Source organism: Cygnus olor, chromosome 2 (genome assembly GCF_009769625.2).
Source record: "Cygnus olor isolate bCygOlo1 chromosome 2, bCygOlo1.pri.v2, whole genome shotgun sequence".
Lineage (NCBI taxonomy): Eukaryota > Metazoa > Chordata > Aves > Anseriformes > Anatidae > Cygnus > Cygnus olor.
In genome coordinates this window covers 84,530,846-84,549,866 of record NC_049170.1, presented here as the reverse complement: position 1 = coordinate 84,549,866, position 19,021 = coordinate 84,530,846, and the positions used below count along the sequence as shown (strand labels likewise).

At 38.2% G+C, this 19,021-nt stretch overlaps 1 protein-coding gene across 10 annotated transcripts in view; it reads right to left on the bottom strand.

Annotated features, from left to right (window-relative positions):
- CTNND2 (catenin delta 2) overlaps window positions 1–19,021 on the bottom strand; it is a 646,797-nt gene that overhangs the window by 17,980 nt on the left and 609,796 nt on the right. For 7 of the 10 annotated variants that reach the window (XM_040548193.1, XM_040548191.1, XM_040548194.1 and 4 more), the window contains 2 exons: window positions 18,611–18,695; window positions 12,433–12,558 (listed from right to left, as the gene is read on the bottom strand). In XM_040548193.1, the coding sequence (XP_040404127.1) occupies window positions 12,433–12,558; window positions 18,611–18,695 (211 nt within the window). The remainder of the gene's footprint in view (window positions 1–12,432; window positions 12,559–18,610; window positions 18,696–19,021) is intronic. The other 3 variants (XM_040548196.1, XM_040548197.1, XM_040548199.1) reach the window with 1 other exon arrangement.

Genomic DNA, 19,021 nt, shown 5'->3' with positions numbered 1-19,021 from the left:
TAATTCACTGTGTTACATTTTTCTAACCATTTATTTCTTTTAAGCGGACTCCTTTGCTGAAACAGAAAAAAACAAGAGGACCAGACTCTAGATCTGATAAAAGAGGAAGGAAAAGGCTATTTATTCCCATCTACCTGCAAGAGAATGAGATACCTGCCATGCTGAGGCAATGCTTCCAGCTCCATGGATCTGGATGCACACATAGCCATGCACACTGTCCTTTTGGACTTTTGTTTCCCACAAATAACTCCCTGACATGTGGGTCACAGCAGAGGCATAGCACTCCCTGATCCATCCTTTGATCGAGATGATCAAGGGACTGAGCCTGTGGAGTGTGCTGGAGACTTTGTACCTGTTCCAGTACCTCAGCAAAGCCTGAGCTGCTTCAGTGAGACTCTGGGATTGTTTGCAAAGGGAACCATCAAGACATTCAGGAAAAACTCTTTACAGAGAAGTCAGCCCCTGTTGAAAGGAGGTGTACAAAGCCCCTGTTACAGTCTTCCATCTTTTCCAGATAAATCTTTTTTCTAATTATCCATTAAAAGCTGAATGCTTAGTAACATTACGAATTATGAATTATTAAAGCCAGAGTGCAAGTTTGGATTTTCTAGATCCTGTCCACATTAGAAACTGGAATTTTACAAGCTGTGACAACTACAAACGAGTTAGAAAATGGATATAGGAGGCATGATTGTGCTCCATGAATGGACATAAACTTCTACAAACTTACAGTGTGAACTTAGTACGTGAGTATCTTAAATACTTTCTTTTTATTTTAAATCAGAAAAAAAAAGTGACCCGAACCTTCCCCTAAGCCCCAATTTCCTCCCGTTCCCTACTCCCTCCTCTCTCTGTATTGTTCACATTAATATCTAGACCCACTATTCTGATGGGAAGTGGATGAAATCCCTGTAATGTGCACGGTCCCACAGATTCCAGAGGAACTGTGTTTGGTACCAGTTCGGTTTTGTGGAGTATCAATAGATACTTTGTCAGCATTGCTTCCTCACCAAGAGCATTGCAAGGTATCTCACCATTAGGGAATGAAATCCAGCTACAGCTAGGATGCTGGCAATGGCATTCTTCTCTGCTTTTGCCCCTCTTCTCCCTGCAAATCTTAACTTTTCTCTTCGCTGAGGGTAGTGCCTGTTGTAAAGTCTTCAAATAAAATGTGCTATATAACTTTCAAGTACGCAAGCATGATCAACTCAGCAAGTTGGGCCAAGAGTGAACTCTAACATGAATATAGCTGCGACTTGGCATTGCTTTTGACTAAACAAGGTATATTACTGTCACTGCATGAACAACTTCACGGTGTTTCTCAAGAGCATTTTGGCCAGCTCACAGATGCCACAGTATTCCAAAACTTTAATAATTTTAAGTGATCTGTCTTTAGCTCTCCTCTGTTGGAAGAAAAAAGTTCCTTTCCTTGGAAAGGTAAACAGTTTGTAACAAATTCATTAAAACTATCCCCATCAACAATTCCAAAAGCTATTAGTGTTAAATATTGAAACTAATTTTTAAGAGCCTAAAGGGAGTATTTTCAATTTAATGCCGAGATAAATACCACCTGACATGATGGCTGCTTTCATTAGTTTGTTTCAGCTCTAGTGCCTGTAATGAAATTTAATTAAATTGATTTGGGTACTTAAAGGTACAGTATATAAGTGTCCTGCAGAGACGAAAGCTAACTCAACAGCAAAGACTGTGAGACTGCATTTCAGAAGCCAATCTACCAGCCACAGACGTGATCTAGGAGAGGAAGAGGGAGACAAAAGGACCTGACAGATTGAAAAGAAATTCAATGTAGTTCTGTTACAGAATGGATAGCATTTGTTAACTGGCAGCAATTAATTAATAGGTAGCAACTGCACACTACAGGAAGGCACAGAACAACCACAGCACAGAAACATCATCCTGTGTTCCTGTCATCTCTTCCAAAATATCTTCTGTTGTGCTTTTCTCTATATTTTGGCTATAATGAATATATGCATTTTCCCTCAATTGCACTTCATTAAGTCAGATGTTAAAGGGTATGTGTTAGAGCTCGATCTGCAATGATGTGTTTCTGATCACATGCTCTTTGGAAAGCTGCAGGGATTACATTTGGGGGGGAGGTTGGATCATTGCAGAACACAAGTGTGATATTGTAGTCTCCCTGAACACCTTTTACTGGGCTTAAGGAGTCAACAGGTCCTTGGTCTCCCTGCTCAACTCAAAGTCATCATTTTGAAAACAGTTTTCTTCAGGCCCATATGAAATAATTATTTAGTCAGGGTGACTAAGCCTACTGTGCCAAATACCTATTATTACCTAGGTATTTTATCTTATGAAAAGATAATTTGGGTTTTCTCCATTATTCTTTTTCATGTTTAAAATGTAGGAGAAAAGAGAGAGTAGTTTTCTATTCTGTTTGAAATTTCCATATTGTGCTCAAATTTTTTGTGTGAACACAATTTCCAATTGTGTTCAAATTTCCATAGCTCTGTGGTAGCAGAGTCCTTGACTTCAGGTGATGACCTCCTGAGGTGGGTGATACCATACACACTATTTATCTCATTTGTAGTACAGTAACACCAAGAGGACTGAATGAAATTAAACCCTGATTGGAAGTGACACCACGGTGACACAACGGGGAAGGAGCTCCTGCCTGAAGAATTCACAGACCCGGGAGGTGAGAGGAGGTAAGACAAAATGGTGTGGCTAAGGGACAAAACGTGGCACAGATGGGAACAGATATGGCCAGCCTGGATGACCTTGTGGCATCTGCTCAGAAAGAAATCCCGCATCAGCTCAGATGCGAATTGCCATGCAAAAAAAATAAAAGAAACCCTACCCTCTGGTGGATTATGCTGATCGGCTGATATGATGACACTGACTTGAAAGTAACCAGTGGTATAGAAAAACTACTATGGCTGCAAACAGAGAAATATCTTTCCATTCCGAAGAGCGCTTTCTGCCCTGAGTGACTCCTGGCCACTGTAGTCCAAACATCCTTGGCAGGAAGAAAAAGCAACTCCTCAAAAGCAGAAAAAATCTCACTAGGGAAAAAACACAAAAATGATGCAACAACTCTGATAATGAAACAGCTAAACCCCAAGAAACTACAGAGGATGTATCCCTCTCCCCTTTCAGTCTGCAAACTCCCCACCATGCTACTTCTTGCCTCAGGCCTGATCCTGCTCATGTTTGATTTAACAGCCCAATGACTTAGAGCATACAGGACCAGACTTGATTTGTCCTCCTTCCTACCTGTAAGCCAGCATTTTACTGGTTCCAGTATATTAATTGTACTAATAATTGCTTGTGGTAAAAAGCTGTAGAAATGTAAAATTTTAATAGGCAACCACTTGCAGGAAACAGTAACTAGACCCACCACAAGTGGATGATAGTGCAATAAGGCAAGGTGCCTGTAAGAAAGTACATAGCATTGGATGTACTTGCTTTGAAACTCAGCCAGAAATTGCTGCAGGAGTTGCTGGTGTTGCCTTTTTCACGAGCTCAGGCCCTGCTGTCAGGTTACATGAAACTTTCTGACTGGTGTGCTCCAGTATGACACTGTCTACAGTAAAAGATAAATCTGATGTGAACTAAGTCAAGGCGCATCAGACTTACACAGGTTTGGGCAATTTTTCACTGGAATGTGTTGTCACGACACTAATAAGACATAACAGAAATTAGAACTGTATCAAATTATCTATGTACTTTGACATATGAAAGTTATGTGCATCACTTGACTGCAGCGAGAAACGGGAAATGATAACAAGGCTGGGGTGATCCACACATGTATCTAACTAAGCTCCTGAAGGGGATTTTTGACATATCATAGTTTAAATGTTTAGCAACCATCAAATTTATCATTAGGCTTTACGGCCTGGGATTACTTTATTTTGTTCCAACAGAGGAGGCAGAAAGAAGAACAGATACATTTCCCAGGGCTCCTCAGGAGGCTGCTCCATCAGTATTGCTGCTGAGACAGCAAGTCTGGCTTCTCTCTCCCCACCAGCACCATTCCAGCAGACCCAAGCCACCCTCCCTGAACACGCACGAATATTCAGTTCCCTAGCAGGGCTGCCCTGTGTGTGCCAGTGAAGTGGCTGGCAAGCAAATGTCGGCTGCTGAAGGACAGGAGAGATGGCTGTTCTCTAAAAAGGCCCCTGCCTTTGTATTTGAAGTGTGTTTACTTTGAAAGAGGGATTTCAACAGAATTAAAAACCTCAGTGATGCTGGACACACTCCTGAAAAAAAATGAACAGAACAACTAGTTCTAGATAGACCATATATGTTAAAAAATAAAGGCATTCTTCAATTTTTGGGTTTAAATTTACAATGCCAATTCGTAATATCAGTACACAATTCTTGAGAAGATTGTCCTTTCTAGATTCAATTTTTTTTTTTTTTTTTTTTAGGGAAAACTCAAAAACAGCAGGGAATTCCTGGCCATCGATCTGCTTCATGATGTATTCTGAATTAATCTATTTCTCTGATTTTTTTTTAAATGCCATCAACTAAGTTACGAAGACTTATAAAGAGAAAATTGACATTTATACTCCCAGGGTTTTGTCTTTTACTTCCGAAGTGGGAACTCAAGATATGTTGTTGAACAGAGGTGTAGGGATTGTGCCTGTAAGATCCTGGCATTGTCCCAGTTTACACACTAGTTGTGTGCGTCTGAGTTAAATCCTTCAAACTGATTCTGCATTAAGTCTGCAGGTGGAAATCTGGAGTAATTTCACTAACTTCAAAAGACATAGGAATGCTGACTCTAGTTCTCCTGTTTACTCTCCTCTCCCAAATAGTTATGAGCCAGGCCCTCAAAATCCACAGATACATGAAATGAAGACATGGATCGTCCAAGCTTACATTAATTTGAGGGTTTTAGTATTTGTGTATATAGTCTTATTTCCACAGCTTATGAAAGCCAGAAAGTTACTTAAAACAGAGATATTACACAGGTTTGGGGGGTTTAAAAATATTATAATCATTTGGATAAAGTTGCTCACAGTACAACCACTTGAACCATGCAGTTGTAAGAAGGTGGAAGTGGTCAAAGGAAAATACAGTTTGCTTTCCATGCCTTCTGATGATGGTGCTATGTACTTGCTGACGAGATGTTATGCTGGGAGGAGGACACCTGAAGCTGCACAATCTTGGGATGAAGGCCTTTCATACCTCCCTTGTCCCAGTGTAACTGAAGGGAGAGGGCAGGGATCCTGCTGAGGGCACCACAGGGGCAGTGCAATCCCTTGAGTGAAGGTGAAGAGGAAGGGAGGGGAAGGAGCAAGTCAGCTGGGTGGCAGAGCTGCCACCATGACAGCCACTCCTCCCAGCAGCTCTCAGCCCTTGGTGCCTCCCCACTGAGGGACTCCCTGGCCAGGTCTGCGCGGCTGTGCTCAGGATGCACACCACATCAGTCCCCTCTTACCATATGCAGTGGGCTCGACCTCAGGATTTCTCTCCTTTTTACTCCGAATGTAAATGTACAAATGTATTTTACTTATAAATGACCACATCTGCATTGCAGACACAGAGAAACTTCAATTTCTTGTAAAGTTGTAAGAGGAATATCCATTCAGGGCAGCATGAGGCTAAAAAAGCTCCCAGTCAGACAATCATTTACCACAACAGAACTGCCTGGCACTGAATGAGGATTATTAAGTTTTCTGTGGGGTCTTTAAAGTGCCACTTTCACAATCAGCAGTTAGACCCACTTTGCTACACGAGACACAACCCCCCCAGCTGCCACCTCAGCGACCCTGCGAGCAGAGCCATTTTTCTCCGACTGTCAGCCTTCCACACCAAACTCATCTACTACATTTTCTCTCCTCCATTTTCAGTTGTCATCGCAAAGCCTGAGGTACTTTTGAGAGCACCACCCATTTTTCCTTTCAAAGTACCTCAGATAGCCTTGTCCAGTTTGTTTTTTTTTTTTCCCCAAATGTTTTTTGGTAGCATTATCATCTTCTAATCACATCTCCTACCATAACGTTAGATCTCATCCCTTGATTTTAGCAGTGGAGAGACACACAATAAAGGAGAGATATGTTAATTGCTTGCCAAATCTAGCCAAGTGAAAAACAGCTAGATAACTATCCCTGGTTGTTTTATACAGCGCAGCTCTGTGGGGGTTCAGGAAGTCACTGAGGCATTGCTTTACCTATCCATAATTAATTATTGATTTCCTGTTGTCTGAGTTGCAAAGATGACAAGACCTAATCTGATGAATAAAATAGCTGTAAGAAAAGGGAATTGTACGTGAGGCAAAGCATCAAGGACAAGATTTCAGATATAGCAGAGTTCATTATTCATTTTGCTGAAGTTATATGCAGCCAAATAATAAACCTTTCAAAACACTGCAATAAAATGAAACAAATTCATTTTTCAAAGTATCACTTTGCCTCTTATACAGAAATAAAATTATTCAAATCTATTTCACAGGAAGTGATGCAGTATCTGGCCCTTCAGCTAGAACTTCTGCTCCTTTTCTATTTTGCCCTGCATTGGGTACGTAAGCTACAATTTAAATTATAAAAATCACAAATAACTGGTTTTGCTTCTATCTTGTATGCACAAAGAAAACTTCGTGCAAGAAAGTGTTTACAATAATTTTTGACTTGTTTTGTTATTTTAATCCCAGTAATGTTAAGCTCTCTTAGCATATTTATGCCCTATAAATGCAATCTCTGGCTCTTGCCAGGGACAATCCAACCAAAAAACCATCCAACACACCTTACTTATTTTGTATGTATCAAATCATAAATCAACCAAATACAACTTTTCTGTTATACCTGTGAACACAAACCATGATAAAATCATTATCAGAACAAAATTTGCACAGCTGGTTCTTATGAAAATGGTAGGATTACTGACAATGATTGTGACCAAGACCCCTTAGGGTTTTGTGCCCCCTTAGGAGCAGCACCGGGGATCACTTTGTTCAAGTGTGTAGCTGTCTGACAAACACGGAATCGGTGCCCCTTCAGAAAAAATCACTACCTGAAAAAATCACACCCTGCTGTCCTTGGTTTCCATTCAAAAGATCTTGCAAAAATACACTTAAATTAGAGATTAGAGATCTGAGTGATTGTTACTAAGCTGCATGAGTTTTAAGGACATTCATCTTCAAACATGCAGTTAACGAACATACACAGACATTAAGAAAGAGAAATGCATACTCTTTTTTACTGAAATACCACTAAGAGTTTTCAGTTCAGTAAATAAGACCTTTAGTACTGTTACATCAAACTGGAATATACTATTGCACCAAAGCCTGTAGCTCTTTGGAGGAAACACAACTTTATAAGCACTTTGTAAAACTGCAAGTAATAAAAACCATTTAGAAACTGTCAGTGAGACTTTTCATTTCTCCTTAAGAAAGAAGAAGCTACAGCTCTTTTATCGAGATGAACTATATTGTCTAGTAAATGAAGTAAAACAGCTCAGAACAAAGCACGGGTACTAGAAAAGAGACTCCTTTCAAAATACAAGGGTTCTTACTCAGAGTCTGAAATGGCAGACATGTTTAGGCCATTTTGGTATTCTGTTAGCTGTTTTAGGAAGGTAAGAGGAAACAAATAGGAAGGACTTCCAGCTATTTTTTCACCACCCATTAGTAGGTCAGGTGGAAAATACGAGAATTGAGAATAGGATATTGACCTACCAGCTTAATATTTCATCAAACTCTGAGCTTAATATTTCATCAAACTCTGACTGAATTTACATGTTCTAGCCACAATAAACAAACACTTTTAATCCCTTACAGAACCCGTAAGAACTAGGATTTTGATAGCATAAGTACAGCATCACATAGGAGCACCAGCAAAAGATGACCAGTGCTATGTGTCATACCATCACGGATTGACTGTTTACCTATGAAAATAAATTATGCTTTGAGAACCATAATAATGAATGCAATTTAATTTCCATCCCCTCTCTTGTGCTTGCATATTTCATTATTAGGAAAAGCTCTGCTGATTTGATTCCTTTGCAAAACTATAAGCAGCCCTCTGATGTATTGGTTCAAGTTTGCTGGGAAAAACTGAATTTATTGCCCATAATTGCATGCATGTGCTTTTATCTGTGTCTGAACCTAGATATGCAAAAATTGACAAAATTAAGTAAATTAAGGATGATATTTAACTGTGAAAGGTAGAAGTGTTTCTTGAGTGAATTTTTGGGATAAAGATTGACATGAATGAAAATGGTTTACTCTAGCATCTATCATTACGAGACAATGTTTTTATCTACAGATAAAAGGACTTTCCAGTATTGAACATCTGAACTGAGCTAAGTTTTGTATGCCACTAACTGGTGTTATTTAAATCTATATTTAAAATTTTAATACATTATTTAAGTGGAGTGGGGATGTTCCCAGTCCAAAAGGATATGCATACAATTTTCTTGCTTTGTATTCAAGTATTAAAACCTAGTCTTATTCTGAGAAACTCTGCTTTTGAGGGGAAAAATTCTGTAGATGTGACCTTCCACTTCTGCATACCTCTTCAGACCCTCTTACCCTAAGGATATTTAAGAAACTTCAGTTATATAATTCCCTTCAGAAAGAAGGCTCTAAGTCAAACATACTGACTCCTGGGTTGCATTTTAAATGTTCTTTACTTCAGTGAAGTTCAAAAGGTGGAGTACCTTAGAGACAGACTTTACACAACCATAAGTTTAAATTTCTGTCTTTAAAATCTATACTTAGTCATCTAAAAATGGAATTGGGTTTTCAAGTGAAAAATACCTAGTGGTTCCTGCAAAAGTCAACTAGAGCTCACCAAGAGATACACTATCAGTGCTGAGAATGCTTTGGCATCACATATGTGTATGGTTCAATCTGGTGAATGGTTTGGAAAAACTTTGATTCTTTCCTTATTTGTTTAGCACCTCTTGAGACCAGCAGGTTTGGGATGAGAATGCTGTCAGCTTCTACACACCTCCTACTGATAATTTAGTAGAGCCACTTCTGAATCTGCTTTTTGAATTACTGCTTGTTACAATGCTAATGTTAAAAACCACTAACGTGCCTTTAAGGCTCTCCTGGGAAAAGCCACAGTCAAGCATAGCCGCAGGTATTTTCTAAGTTCACAGCTCAAACCATCAAGGTTTATTCTTTTAGGAATTCCCAGTCTCTCTGTTCAGACATCATGCTTAAAGGCAGCATCTTCTAAGACCATGCTGTGTTGTGAGTACATTTTACATACACACGTTCAAGTACACAGATATATGCACATACAGATATTTACCGGCACATATCAGATATGTAATCGCACAGATATATGTGTATTTGCAAGGACTGGGATGATTAACTTTGCTTTAACTGATCTTAGTAATCACATTTGATTTTTCTGAATACCATTCAGTAAAAGAGCCTCTACCAAAATAATGTAAGGACAGGCAAAGTTTGGCTTTAGCTACACAGGATGGTTTTCATGAAAATACTATCATCAGTATTGAATCTTCAATTGAGTATAGACTGTATCTCATTGCTAACATTTAAAATACAGGAGTAAACATAGAATGTTTTACAAAGAAACAAATACTGAAATAAGTGAAACATGACTAAAGGAATGGTACATGATACTGCATTGGAAACAAACATTTGAGAGGAATATCACAGAGAATTTAACAAATACAAAATTATAAAAATAAATGAAGTCTATTACACAGTAAATCTGATGGAATTCAGAAGCATAAGACATTTGAAAATATCTCCCTCTAAAGACTGAAATAGAATACAAGTTTTGATACTCCATCATGTGTTGTCATCACCATATATGTAATATTGTTAGCATTTTGGATTCTGAAAGATTTTTTACCCTCTTTGTACAGATGTAAAGGCTAGAAGTAGAATTCAGCACAGAACTAGGCTAGAATATGCTTCCCTTTTGTTATTCAGCTAATGCTGAGCTTTGTCCTAGTCACAGTACTCTTTACCTACAAAGTAAGGAATAGGGGGTATTCCATATATTGTCAAAGGTAACAGTAACTTTAGGTCATGCAAAATAAAAAAAATTTGCAACAACATAATGGCAGCCCCTTCTCTTTCTAGCATTGTCTGGTATTGCTAAGAATTCCAAAGGGGTGAAAGGAACTAGGAAAAACAATACTTGATATGTTGGCTAAGTCAGGAAAATCAGAACATTATCTGCTCAGCTGCATGAAGGAAATGGCAATTCTTGGCATTAAAATAAAATCTGAACAATATTCAGTTTGACTTCACATCTTGCAATACTTTAGCTGTATAAATGCAACTTTTTTTTAAACTGTTCTTAAAAATTTGCCAAATCATGATAAAACAGCTAGGTGAAAAGACACTATATTTCTGTTATGCTAGATGCCGAGAATCTCCCTCCTTTCATTTTTTTTTCCAATTCAAGAACAGTTTATATACCATTTTTCCATGAGTGAATACTTTTGCATATCCCAAAGTTCTTACTTGTATAGTTCAGCTCAATTTATCTGAAAAATTTCCTCTTTAGACTTAATGATCTTGCTAAATTTCAGAAATTTTGTAAACTTCTGTTGTGGAGACAAACAGTATATTGCTTAAGCAGGAAACCAGCAATGAAAAAAACACATATGCTAAAATTTTCTTGACAGTTTTCAACGACTCTTAGAAAATCAATCCCTGGGATGGCATATGCAATCAGAAGAGGAGTTAAGTCAAATGGTAAGTTTATAAGGTGTGGTGATGCAGCCTAGTTCTAATCGTGGTGAAAAAATAGTATCAAGCTAAAAAGAAAAACAAAATTCCAGACTAACTTATCATTCCACTAAAGTGTCTTTTGTCTCTAAGAAAGATTGTGAAAAGATTAACAGGTAATTCTTTGGCCTGCAGCTACTACTTCTTATTGTCTGTGAAATAGGAAATGTGTCTTCACTTTAATGAAGAAATACTTCATATTTGCACATGTGTTGGGAAGGGCAAACCTATCTTACATGAACATTGGAAGCTAATATACAGCATGAAATGTAGAATTAATAATAATTCAAATCACAAACAGAAAAATCAGTAATACCAATTTTTCTCTGGTACTCAAACCAATGACAATTTCGTAATTATTTAACTGAATTGCCATTTGATAAAAAGCCACATTTAAAATGTTCATTTAAAAGTATTTAAAAGCAACATCTTTTTACGTAAGAAAGACTGAAATAGGAAGTGTGTATTTGAAGACTATAATTTTTTTTGCTATATTATTTATAGGGTCTGTATTTCCCAGAATTACTCAGGTGATGTTTTTAAAATGCTTGAATAAGTTAATTCCACATGAATGTTTCACGTTTCCTTTATTTAATATCAATTTAGGAATTTGCTTAATTCCTGATCAACATAATAAAGGAATGTCACACACCATGATGAAATGCTGGGCATTTAAAAAATCGTATTCCTGTAACATACGAGATTAAAGGATTTACCCTAACCTTGATAGATATTTATGCCTGAGGTATTACAACGAGATCTCCTGATGTCTTCTCTCTTCCAGGTAAATTTAGTAGAGGAAAAATAAACTGAAAGAAATAGCATAACCAGTGTGTCCTGTGTTACCAGCAAAAACACCTAAATTCCTGTTTTCTCTAAATATTTTATCAGAAATAATATATACATATATATATAGGTTTCTACATAGATTTACTTGAATGTCACACACATATATAGAAGATACTATTTTGTTCTTGAAGTAATGCCACAGAATCACACTTCATTCAAAAAAATATTGGGAGAAAAAGAAAAGGCTATACTGGTTAAGGAAATGGAATTTTAATAACTAACTTAAATAATGCCTCTACTAAAAATGCCCAGTTGTGCTAATTCTCACTGCACTTAAGGCTGAAGGAACTCTCCCTTGTTCTTTATTAACAGAGAATTTGAAAATTAGCACTTTAAGAATTTCATTGCCTATTGGACACACTGATTTTCCTGTAGCTATACTAGTTCACCTAGAATCCTCTTACTGAAATACCTAGCTATTGCTTTTCTCTTAAAGATGCCACTGGACCAGAAAAGAAAGCAAAGTTCTTGATAAACTTAATCTGCTATTGCAACACACTGGTTATCAATATCTGCCTTTCTGTTTGAAAGGTTCTGACAATCAAAAAATAAGTTACATAAATGATTGGATGACTGAAAGGGAACTGAATGGACTCCACTTGTTCCTCTCTGGTATACGCTGTCCTGAGAGAAAGCAAAACTCTGCATACCTTACTCACACTGCTGAAATGAATGAGATTGCTCCTTCAGTGAAGTGAGCAGTTTTCAGTCTAGAAACTACAGACTTCAGTACATTAAAATGTATAATTTTAAAATATATTCTCTAGTAGGTTTTTCTACTTTTGATTCAAACATCGTCTGTAGAACTCTTTTGGGTACAAATCTCAGTACGCATTAAACATAACAATTCAACACTGGTCAGCTGACAGCCAGAATACCTGGGTTGGGGAATAGATTCTGGTTTCCCGGCTCTGGGAGAGAGTATGCTGAGCGTGCCATGACCCAGAGTGGTGGGTTGGTGAAAATCCTCTGTCCTCAGCCACACTGAAGCTTGGGGCCGCCCACTGCCATAAATCAATCAATCAGTCAATCATTTATTAATCAGGTACTTGCATTTTCATAGTTAATATAAAAATGGGCTCTAGACAATGCCTTCTCTGTAAAGATAATCCAGTTTTATATTACAGTGTGCGCAGGGGTTTACCTTAAGTTAATCCACCCTTTTTCTAAAAGGGTGACATACATTCATCTGAAAAGGCCTTCTTGATTTTATAGAAATACATTAAGTCCCACTGAAAGATCAGTACAGGAAAATACATAAGCACATGAACAATTTGACAATATGAATAGTTAGCTCCTTCAAGTCAAGCCACTTTTCTGAGGAACTTTGTTGTTCTGGATTTGAAATTTAGACCTTAATGTAGGGTTTAAGTTCTGCACAGACCTTTCCACCAGACAAATTTTGCCTAAAGACAGCATCTTCTGGGGGGATGTCTGACTGATGATAACCTTGCCAGAAGAAAATCCAAATGAAGTGTTCCAAGTCTACAAGATAGCATGATGCAATTAATACTTTTAAAGGGTGAATAGGTGTATTTTAATAAAGGACTTTAGATTTTTAAAACCCCTTGCCTAGAGTTTTGAAGTTTATTGCTGGCAATTTTCATGGAACATTTAGCAACAAAGGACCTTCTCACAGAGTCATCGGTTTATTATTCTGAAAGTCACATGAAAAGAGTGTCTTCTTCTAGATCCAGACTGGCTTAACAGCTTTTAAGGCTTCAGGCAATTCTAAATATCTTTTCCATCCAATGACAGACAAGGCCATCTTCAGAGTGATTACTCTGACTTCATTAAATGCCTATCACAATACTCTTCCTGCTGTAAATGACATGGTACACACTGAAGGACAACCACCTTTAACAGCCTCCTCATTTCAAGTAATTGGATGTATTTTTTTCATATAGTAGCTGAATAGGACAAGCATTTCTATTATTCTATGCAGAACAGAAACCTATGATAATAAATGGAAAAGAAAAATCATTTCTACAAATTCTTTGTGATCTCTACTTATATTTTGGAAGATGGAGTAAATGTAAACATAATGAGAGAATGTAAACAGATATTTTGCTGGAGCATAAGTGATTAGGCAAAGCAAACCAATTAATAGAAAACATATTCTTCCTGACAAGTCCTTCAGCTTTTTAATATTACATGCATTTAATACTAATTGAAGCTTGTTTTAGGCTAATAATTTTTCCTTCATGTTAAGCTTATTTAGTTTCCCTTTTTGCACAACCCTTTTGCTCAAATTTCCTCATGCAATTTAACAAGCTATCTGTGTTCAAGAATAGTTGGTTATTTTCTTGAATATTGAGATAAATAGTCTACCGTCTGCAGCTAATGGAAGTCTGCTCTTCTATAGTCACATCTGGGTTTTCCAGGGCGTCCCCACATCTTCAGCCAGCTAACTACACTAAAGACTAGAGCAAGGTCTGGCGTTCCTCACTTGGAAATAGGTGCCTTTAAAGAATCACCACAGTAGCTCCTTTTGCCTTGCTTGGGTGCCCAATCATAAGGACCTCTCTCCAGAGACTAAGCTGCACTTACTTCTCTCGCTAACTGCCCAGATAGTTCAAGAAGAGGGGTGTCCCATGCATCTCAAGCACAGGAACAAGCTGGGCAGCTACCCCACCTGTGTTACATTAAGTGCTGAGCCACTGATCCACTCTCTGGCTGTGGGCTTTGTGACCATTAGGAACTTTTGAAAAGCAGATTTTAAATGTTAAGGGATGGACCCTTGAAAACAGACACAGATAAAATAAATGATCAATTAGGAAAATGTTAAGTCCTGCTTGTAGAGAACAAAGTTTAAAAATGACATGACATTAAAGTCACTCTTTGGAAGAAAATACTTCATCTACTGATGAAAAACTGCAATGATCACTTCTTTGTTACTTGCTAAGCTTTAGTGGTATTTAGAAATTAATCACACTGAATCATCTAAACACTGCTTACTTGGGATTGAACCATGTTTTCCTCTACATGGGAAGTTTTCAGGTTAGATTTCTGTTTCAGCTGTTGGTCAGCAAACTAAACACTATTTCTTGAGAACTCCACCATGATGAAAGCAACTGCAAGACATCTGGCAACTCCTTCACTTCAAGACTAAATTCATTGCTTCCTCTTGTTCTGTCAAGCTCTTTTTCTGTCTTTTCAGGACTGAAAACACTTATGCTTTTTACAACTTTTTCTTTTTGGACTGTGTTAGGTTAGTGCCAAATTAACTATGCCAGAGAGTGATATTCTCTTTTTTTCCCAAAGCACAAGCCTACACTGGACAGTGAACACTGCGTCCTCTCTCACAGATCTGAATGCTATTTAGCTTCTGTATTTTCTCTGTGCCAGCCCAGCCTAACAAGTCTATGCGTCCCATTAAAGCCAATCCATAGGTATTAACTGCAAATCCTAGTGCACTGGATAGAAGCTGTCAGTGTGACACAGCTCTGCAAACACAGTGCATAAGTTATGGTGGACTTAGAGCTTTCCAAGTAGAAACTGAAACTGCAGCTCCAGCTGTGGGAAATCTACCCATCACTCTCCTGAGCCAGAAAAGCTACAGCTTCCACCTGAGCAAGCGTTTTAGTGAACAAAGAGCTATTTGAGAAGAAAAACCAACAGTCTAAAGAGAAGTGCAACTCCTCTTACATTAGTAATTAATAAATGGACACGATGTTCCTGATCCAGCAAACAGCTGAACAAAAGCAACGTACACACCTTCAGTCTTTGTTTTACAAAATCTTGGGAAGCCCAGAACACAATGGATGCTGCAGACTAGTTAAGCTGTCTCCCCAGGAAAGTTCAGTTGGCTGCAAAAGTTCCCGATCTTGCTTTTGAGGCCTTATGGAAAGGTCCTAGGAAATGAATAGGGGCTTCTCACTGAGTGCAGGATCAGCAGATGGATTCCTGGGTGCCAGAACTCTGAGCTCTCGACTATGGGAGCTGTGTTACTGGCGGGGTTTGTTCTGTCCACCTGCTCTGCCTTTCTGTTCAAACACAGCATAGGAGATAGCCTGATACTCTCCTTCCAGAAACACTTAAATCCCTTGCTTAACTTGGTTTACCAGTTTTAATATTCCACGCCTTCTGTCTCACTGATTTGTAGAAGAGTTTTGCATTTTTCAGGGTAAAAAATCTAGAGAGTATCTTCTCTAAAGATATTCTTTGTATTCTTAGCCAAATACACTAACACCTTGAGACAGGGCATATTGTTTGATTTGGTCAATAAACTTAATGGAGTCACTGCAGTTGCTGCAAGTTTTGCAGTTTTTGGCTTTGAATGGCCCAGAGAAACAGGCAATTTGGTCAGACACCGAGCAGCACAATAAAATCTGTGCACACAAGTATTCTTTTCAGCAATATAACTGAAGCTGGCACCCTGAAATCTGTCAATTTTGGCTATTTTGTGTGCAACAGCCGAACTTGACAGCTTCCTTAGAGGCTGCTTAATTTAGATTTCACCATACAGGCATACAATGTCGTCTTGGTTGAAGCTGCTTACCCATGATGTGGTGGGGCTTGAGGTTTTGATGTTTTTTCTGATGCAGTCATATAGTTGGACTAAATCTATCAACTATTATTGTATTAGCAGTAAACATATATCACCTTCTTTACCCATTAATACAAAGGATAATGCTCTTATTCTTTCTACCTCTCCTAATTTACTCTACTGTAAACATATAGCTCAAAAACATACCACAATTCAAACTATTTGGCTACGCTGTTTCTCAAACAGTAAGGTAAGTGCTGTTGCTTTTTCTTACATGCAATGTGATACTTGTAATTTGCCTCTATCACAGTACTAAATTGTGCCTCTCTATGCCACCAATTCTTTGAAAGTAATTGTATAGATACTTCAACACATAGGAAGAAATTGCTGATGATTAGGCACTGGGATTTTCCTGCACTTCAAAAAGGCTGTGCAACTGCAAGATACTGCAAAGTGCTGATCATATACTGCCAGCTGTATGGTCACTCATTTTTACCAGCATAAGTATTTTAGTAGGACAAAATAAAGATTCTATTGACCAGCTATACTTATATTGCATAACTAGTTGATTACTAGTACAATGCAAACTTTTGTAATTTTCCAGTTAAAAAAACACTATTTTCCCAACAGTCATGAAACACAGATATCCAGCAAAACAATCGGTCTACTACAGGCAAATTTAATAAATATTATGACTTTGTAAAATTAGCACGTCTTTTAACAAACAGAAGAATCTTAAATTAACTATCTGAACACTTTGAATACAAGAAATTGTATTTATACAATGCTTGACAGCATATATATGGACATATTAACATATAGGAATATTGCAGAGACTGAACTTCATTTAAAGATTTTGTTAAGTCTGTAGGAATTAGCTAGTACAGTGATTTTTAAATTACTTCCTGAGAATATATACAATCAGTCTGTCTGCTAAGAATATCCTGGAACCTACCTCAAAGGCTAGCCTACCCTATTTTCCATACCACAAGTTTGTACTCGTAGCCTCAGAAAATGTTCTTCTAAGCATGCAAGGTATTTAGTACCCAAGCATGCCTGGTATATAAGTACATTACTTGGCAAATTCGCATTGGCAGCCAACAGAATGTCCTTTAGGTAGCAGCATACTCTAAGGCCATACAGCATATAGATTACCTCATGCATGGAGCAACCCCAGAAATCACTTTTCCATCACAGCATATACATAAAGCCAGAAGGCAAAAAATGAGCCCGACATTATACAAACCTCTAAGAGATTATGGTGCAGTAAAGTTCATCCTCTACCATGCAGCCTCCCACATGCCCAGAAGTCAGGCTATGCGCACCTCAAGTGTGTTACTGCTTTGCCTCGAGAAAAGCCTACTTTAGCTCATGTTTACTTCCACCTCTCAATGGGACAACTGAGTACCGGTCATTACTTGGAACGTCTGCACATAGGGTATCCCTAGGGCTGCCAAGGGTGACTGAAACTAATGGAAGTGAACAGTGGGAGTAACTCAGTAACTGTCTTCTGTGCTTCTCAGACTGACACAAGTCAGATATGAGCCATGTAGACGAATAGAATTTCAAGCAGAAGATCAGCATCAGCCAGCTTGAGATTTGGTGCATAAATTTCACATAGCTAAGTGATTTCCTTGTGCAAAACACACATAGTGTGGACTACACCTCTGTGAACCTTCCCTTGCTTACATCTCAGTCTTAACCAGGACCTGAACTTTTCTTCCAGATGAAACCTTAGCTCTCTTTGCTGAGATTACAAATATCAGTTAGATCAGGTGTGAAACTCCACATAGTAAGAAGACTTTTGATAACTAAGTCTGCAGGCTGATAGTTGCACTGTCAGTATAGTCACACTGTAACCATACTGTAATTCACTTTGGAAATATTCAGTAAAAAGTACTTGATATTTTGTCATTTACTAGGTAGACACTTAAAAAAAAAAAAAAATGCTACAAGAAATTGTTTCACAGGATCATTACCAGCATTGCAATTCATTTTTAAGAGGTTAGCGGGCTGGTGGGAATCATATGGTGCTCTCTATTGGCTGTCCGAAAACTAAGTATATGGTGCTACTGTCTGCCAGCTGATTGGAAGTGATGAAGCCACCAAGTTTCAGTCGAGCTCCATAAGTACCTAAGCACCACTCCTTCAGATACTCTTGTTGGCAATCTCATGAGGAAATTTGGGAGCTGAAGGGCTGGAAATCTGGTAACCTCCTCAGGACACTGTGGGGAGGCGTAACAAGGAAAGATAGAGCAGGAGAGCTTGCACAGGTTTGTTCAGCGTGCAGAGGACTTCACTCTGCAGAGCTGCCAGATCCAGCATTTTCTGCATGAATTCTTTAGAAAATTAAATTCACAGCCTCTTTTCACCACCACACATTTTTTTAAAGGTATTCGTATGTTAAAATTAGAAACAGGAAAAAAACACATCTCCAAGTCTCTGGAATTTTAAACTCTAGGTGAATTTCCAGTTCATATAAAAGTTTTGGTCTAAAGTCTCTCAGCCCCCAGATTCAGGTAACCACGTGAAAGATGACAAGTCTGGAAAAAAACCCCAGGCCTTACCTTCTTGTAGAGACTTCTCAGGTCTCTGTACTGCCACATACTATTGAGGACCTGAGATGCTGCTTTCACCACTTTTGGCGAATGCCTGTTACATACATATATTAAAAAGAAAGAGAGAAAGAGAGAGAGAAAGGGTGAGAAAGAGACTGTTAAGTGCCAGACTTTATTCATCCAAATTTTCAAGTGCATTGCTATGGATTTAAACCCACAATTAAAGTTGTGTTATCAATGTACCATAAGACCTTATGTTGGCATCTTGGAGAGCAATGTGTTTTTAAGCAAGGGCAATACATGTTATTTCTACAGTACTAATTATTCAGTGAGGAGGAAAATGTGTGTTGATCAGCACACTGAGAACAAGGATTCATGCTGAGAGCATAATTAGAGGAATGGCAGAGGTAGCAACATGAA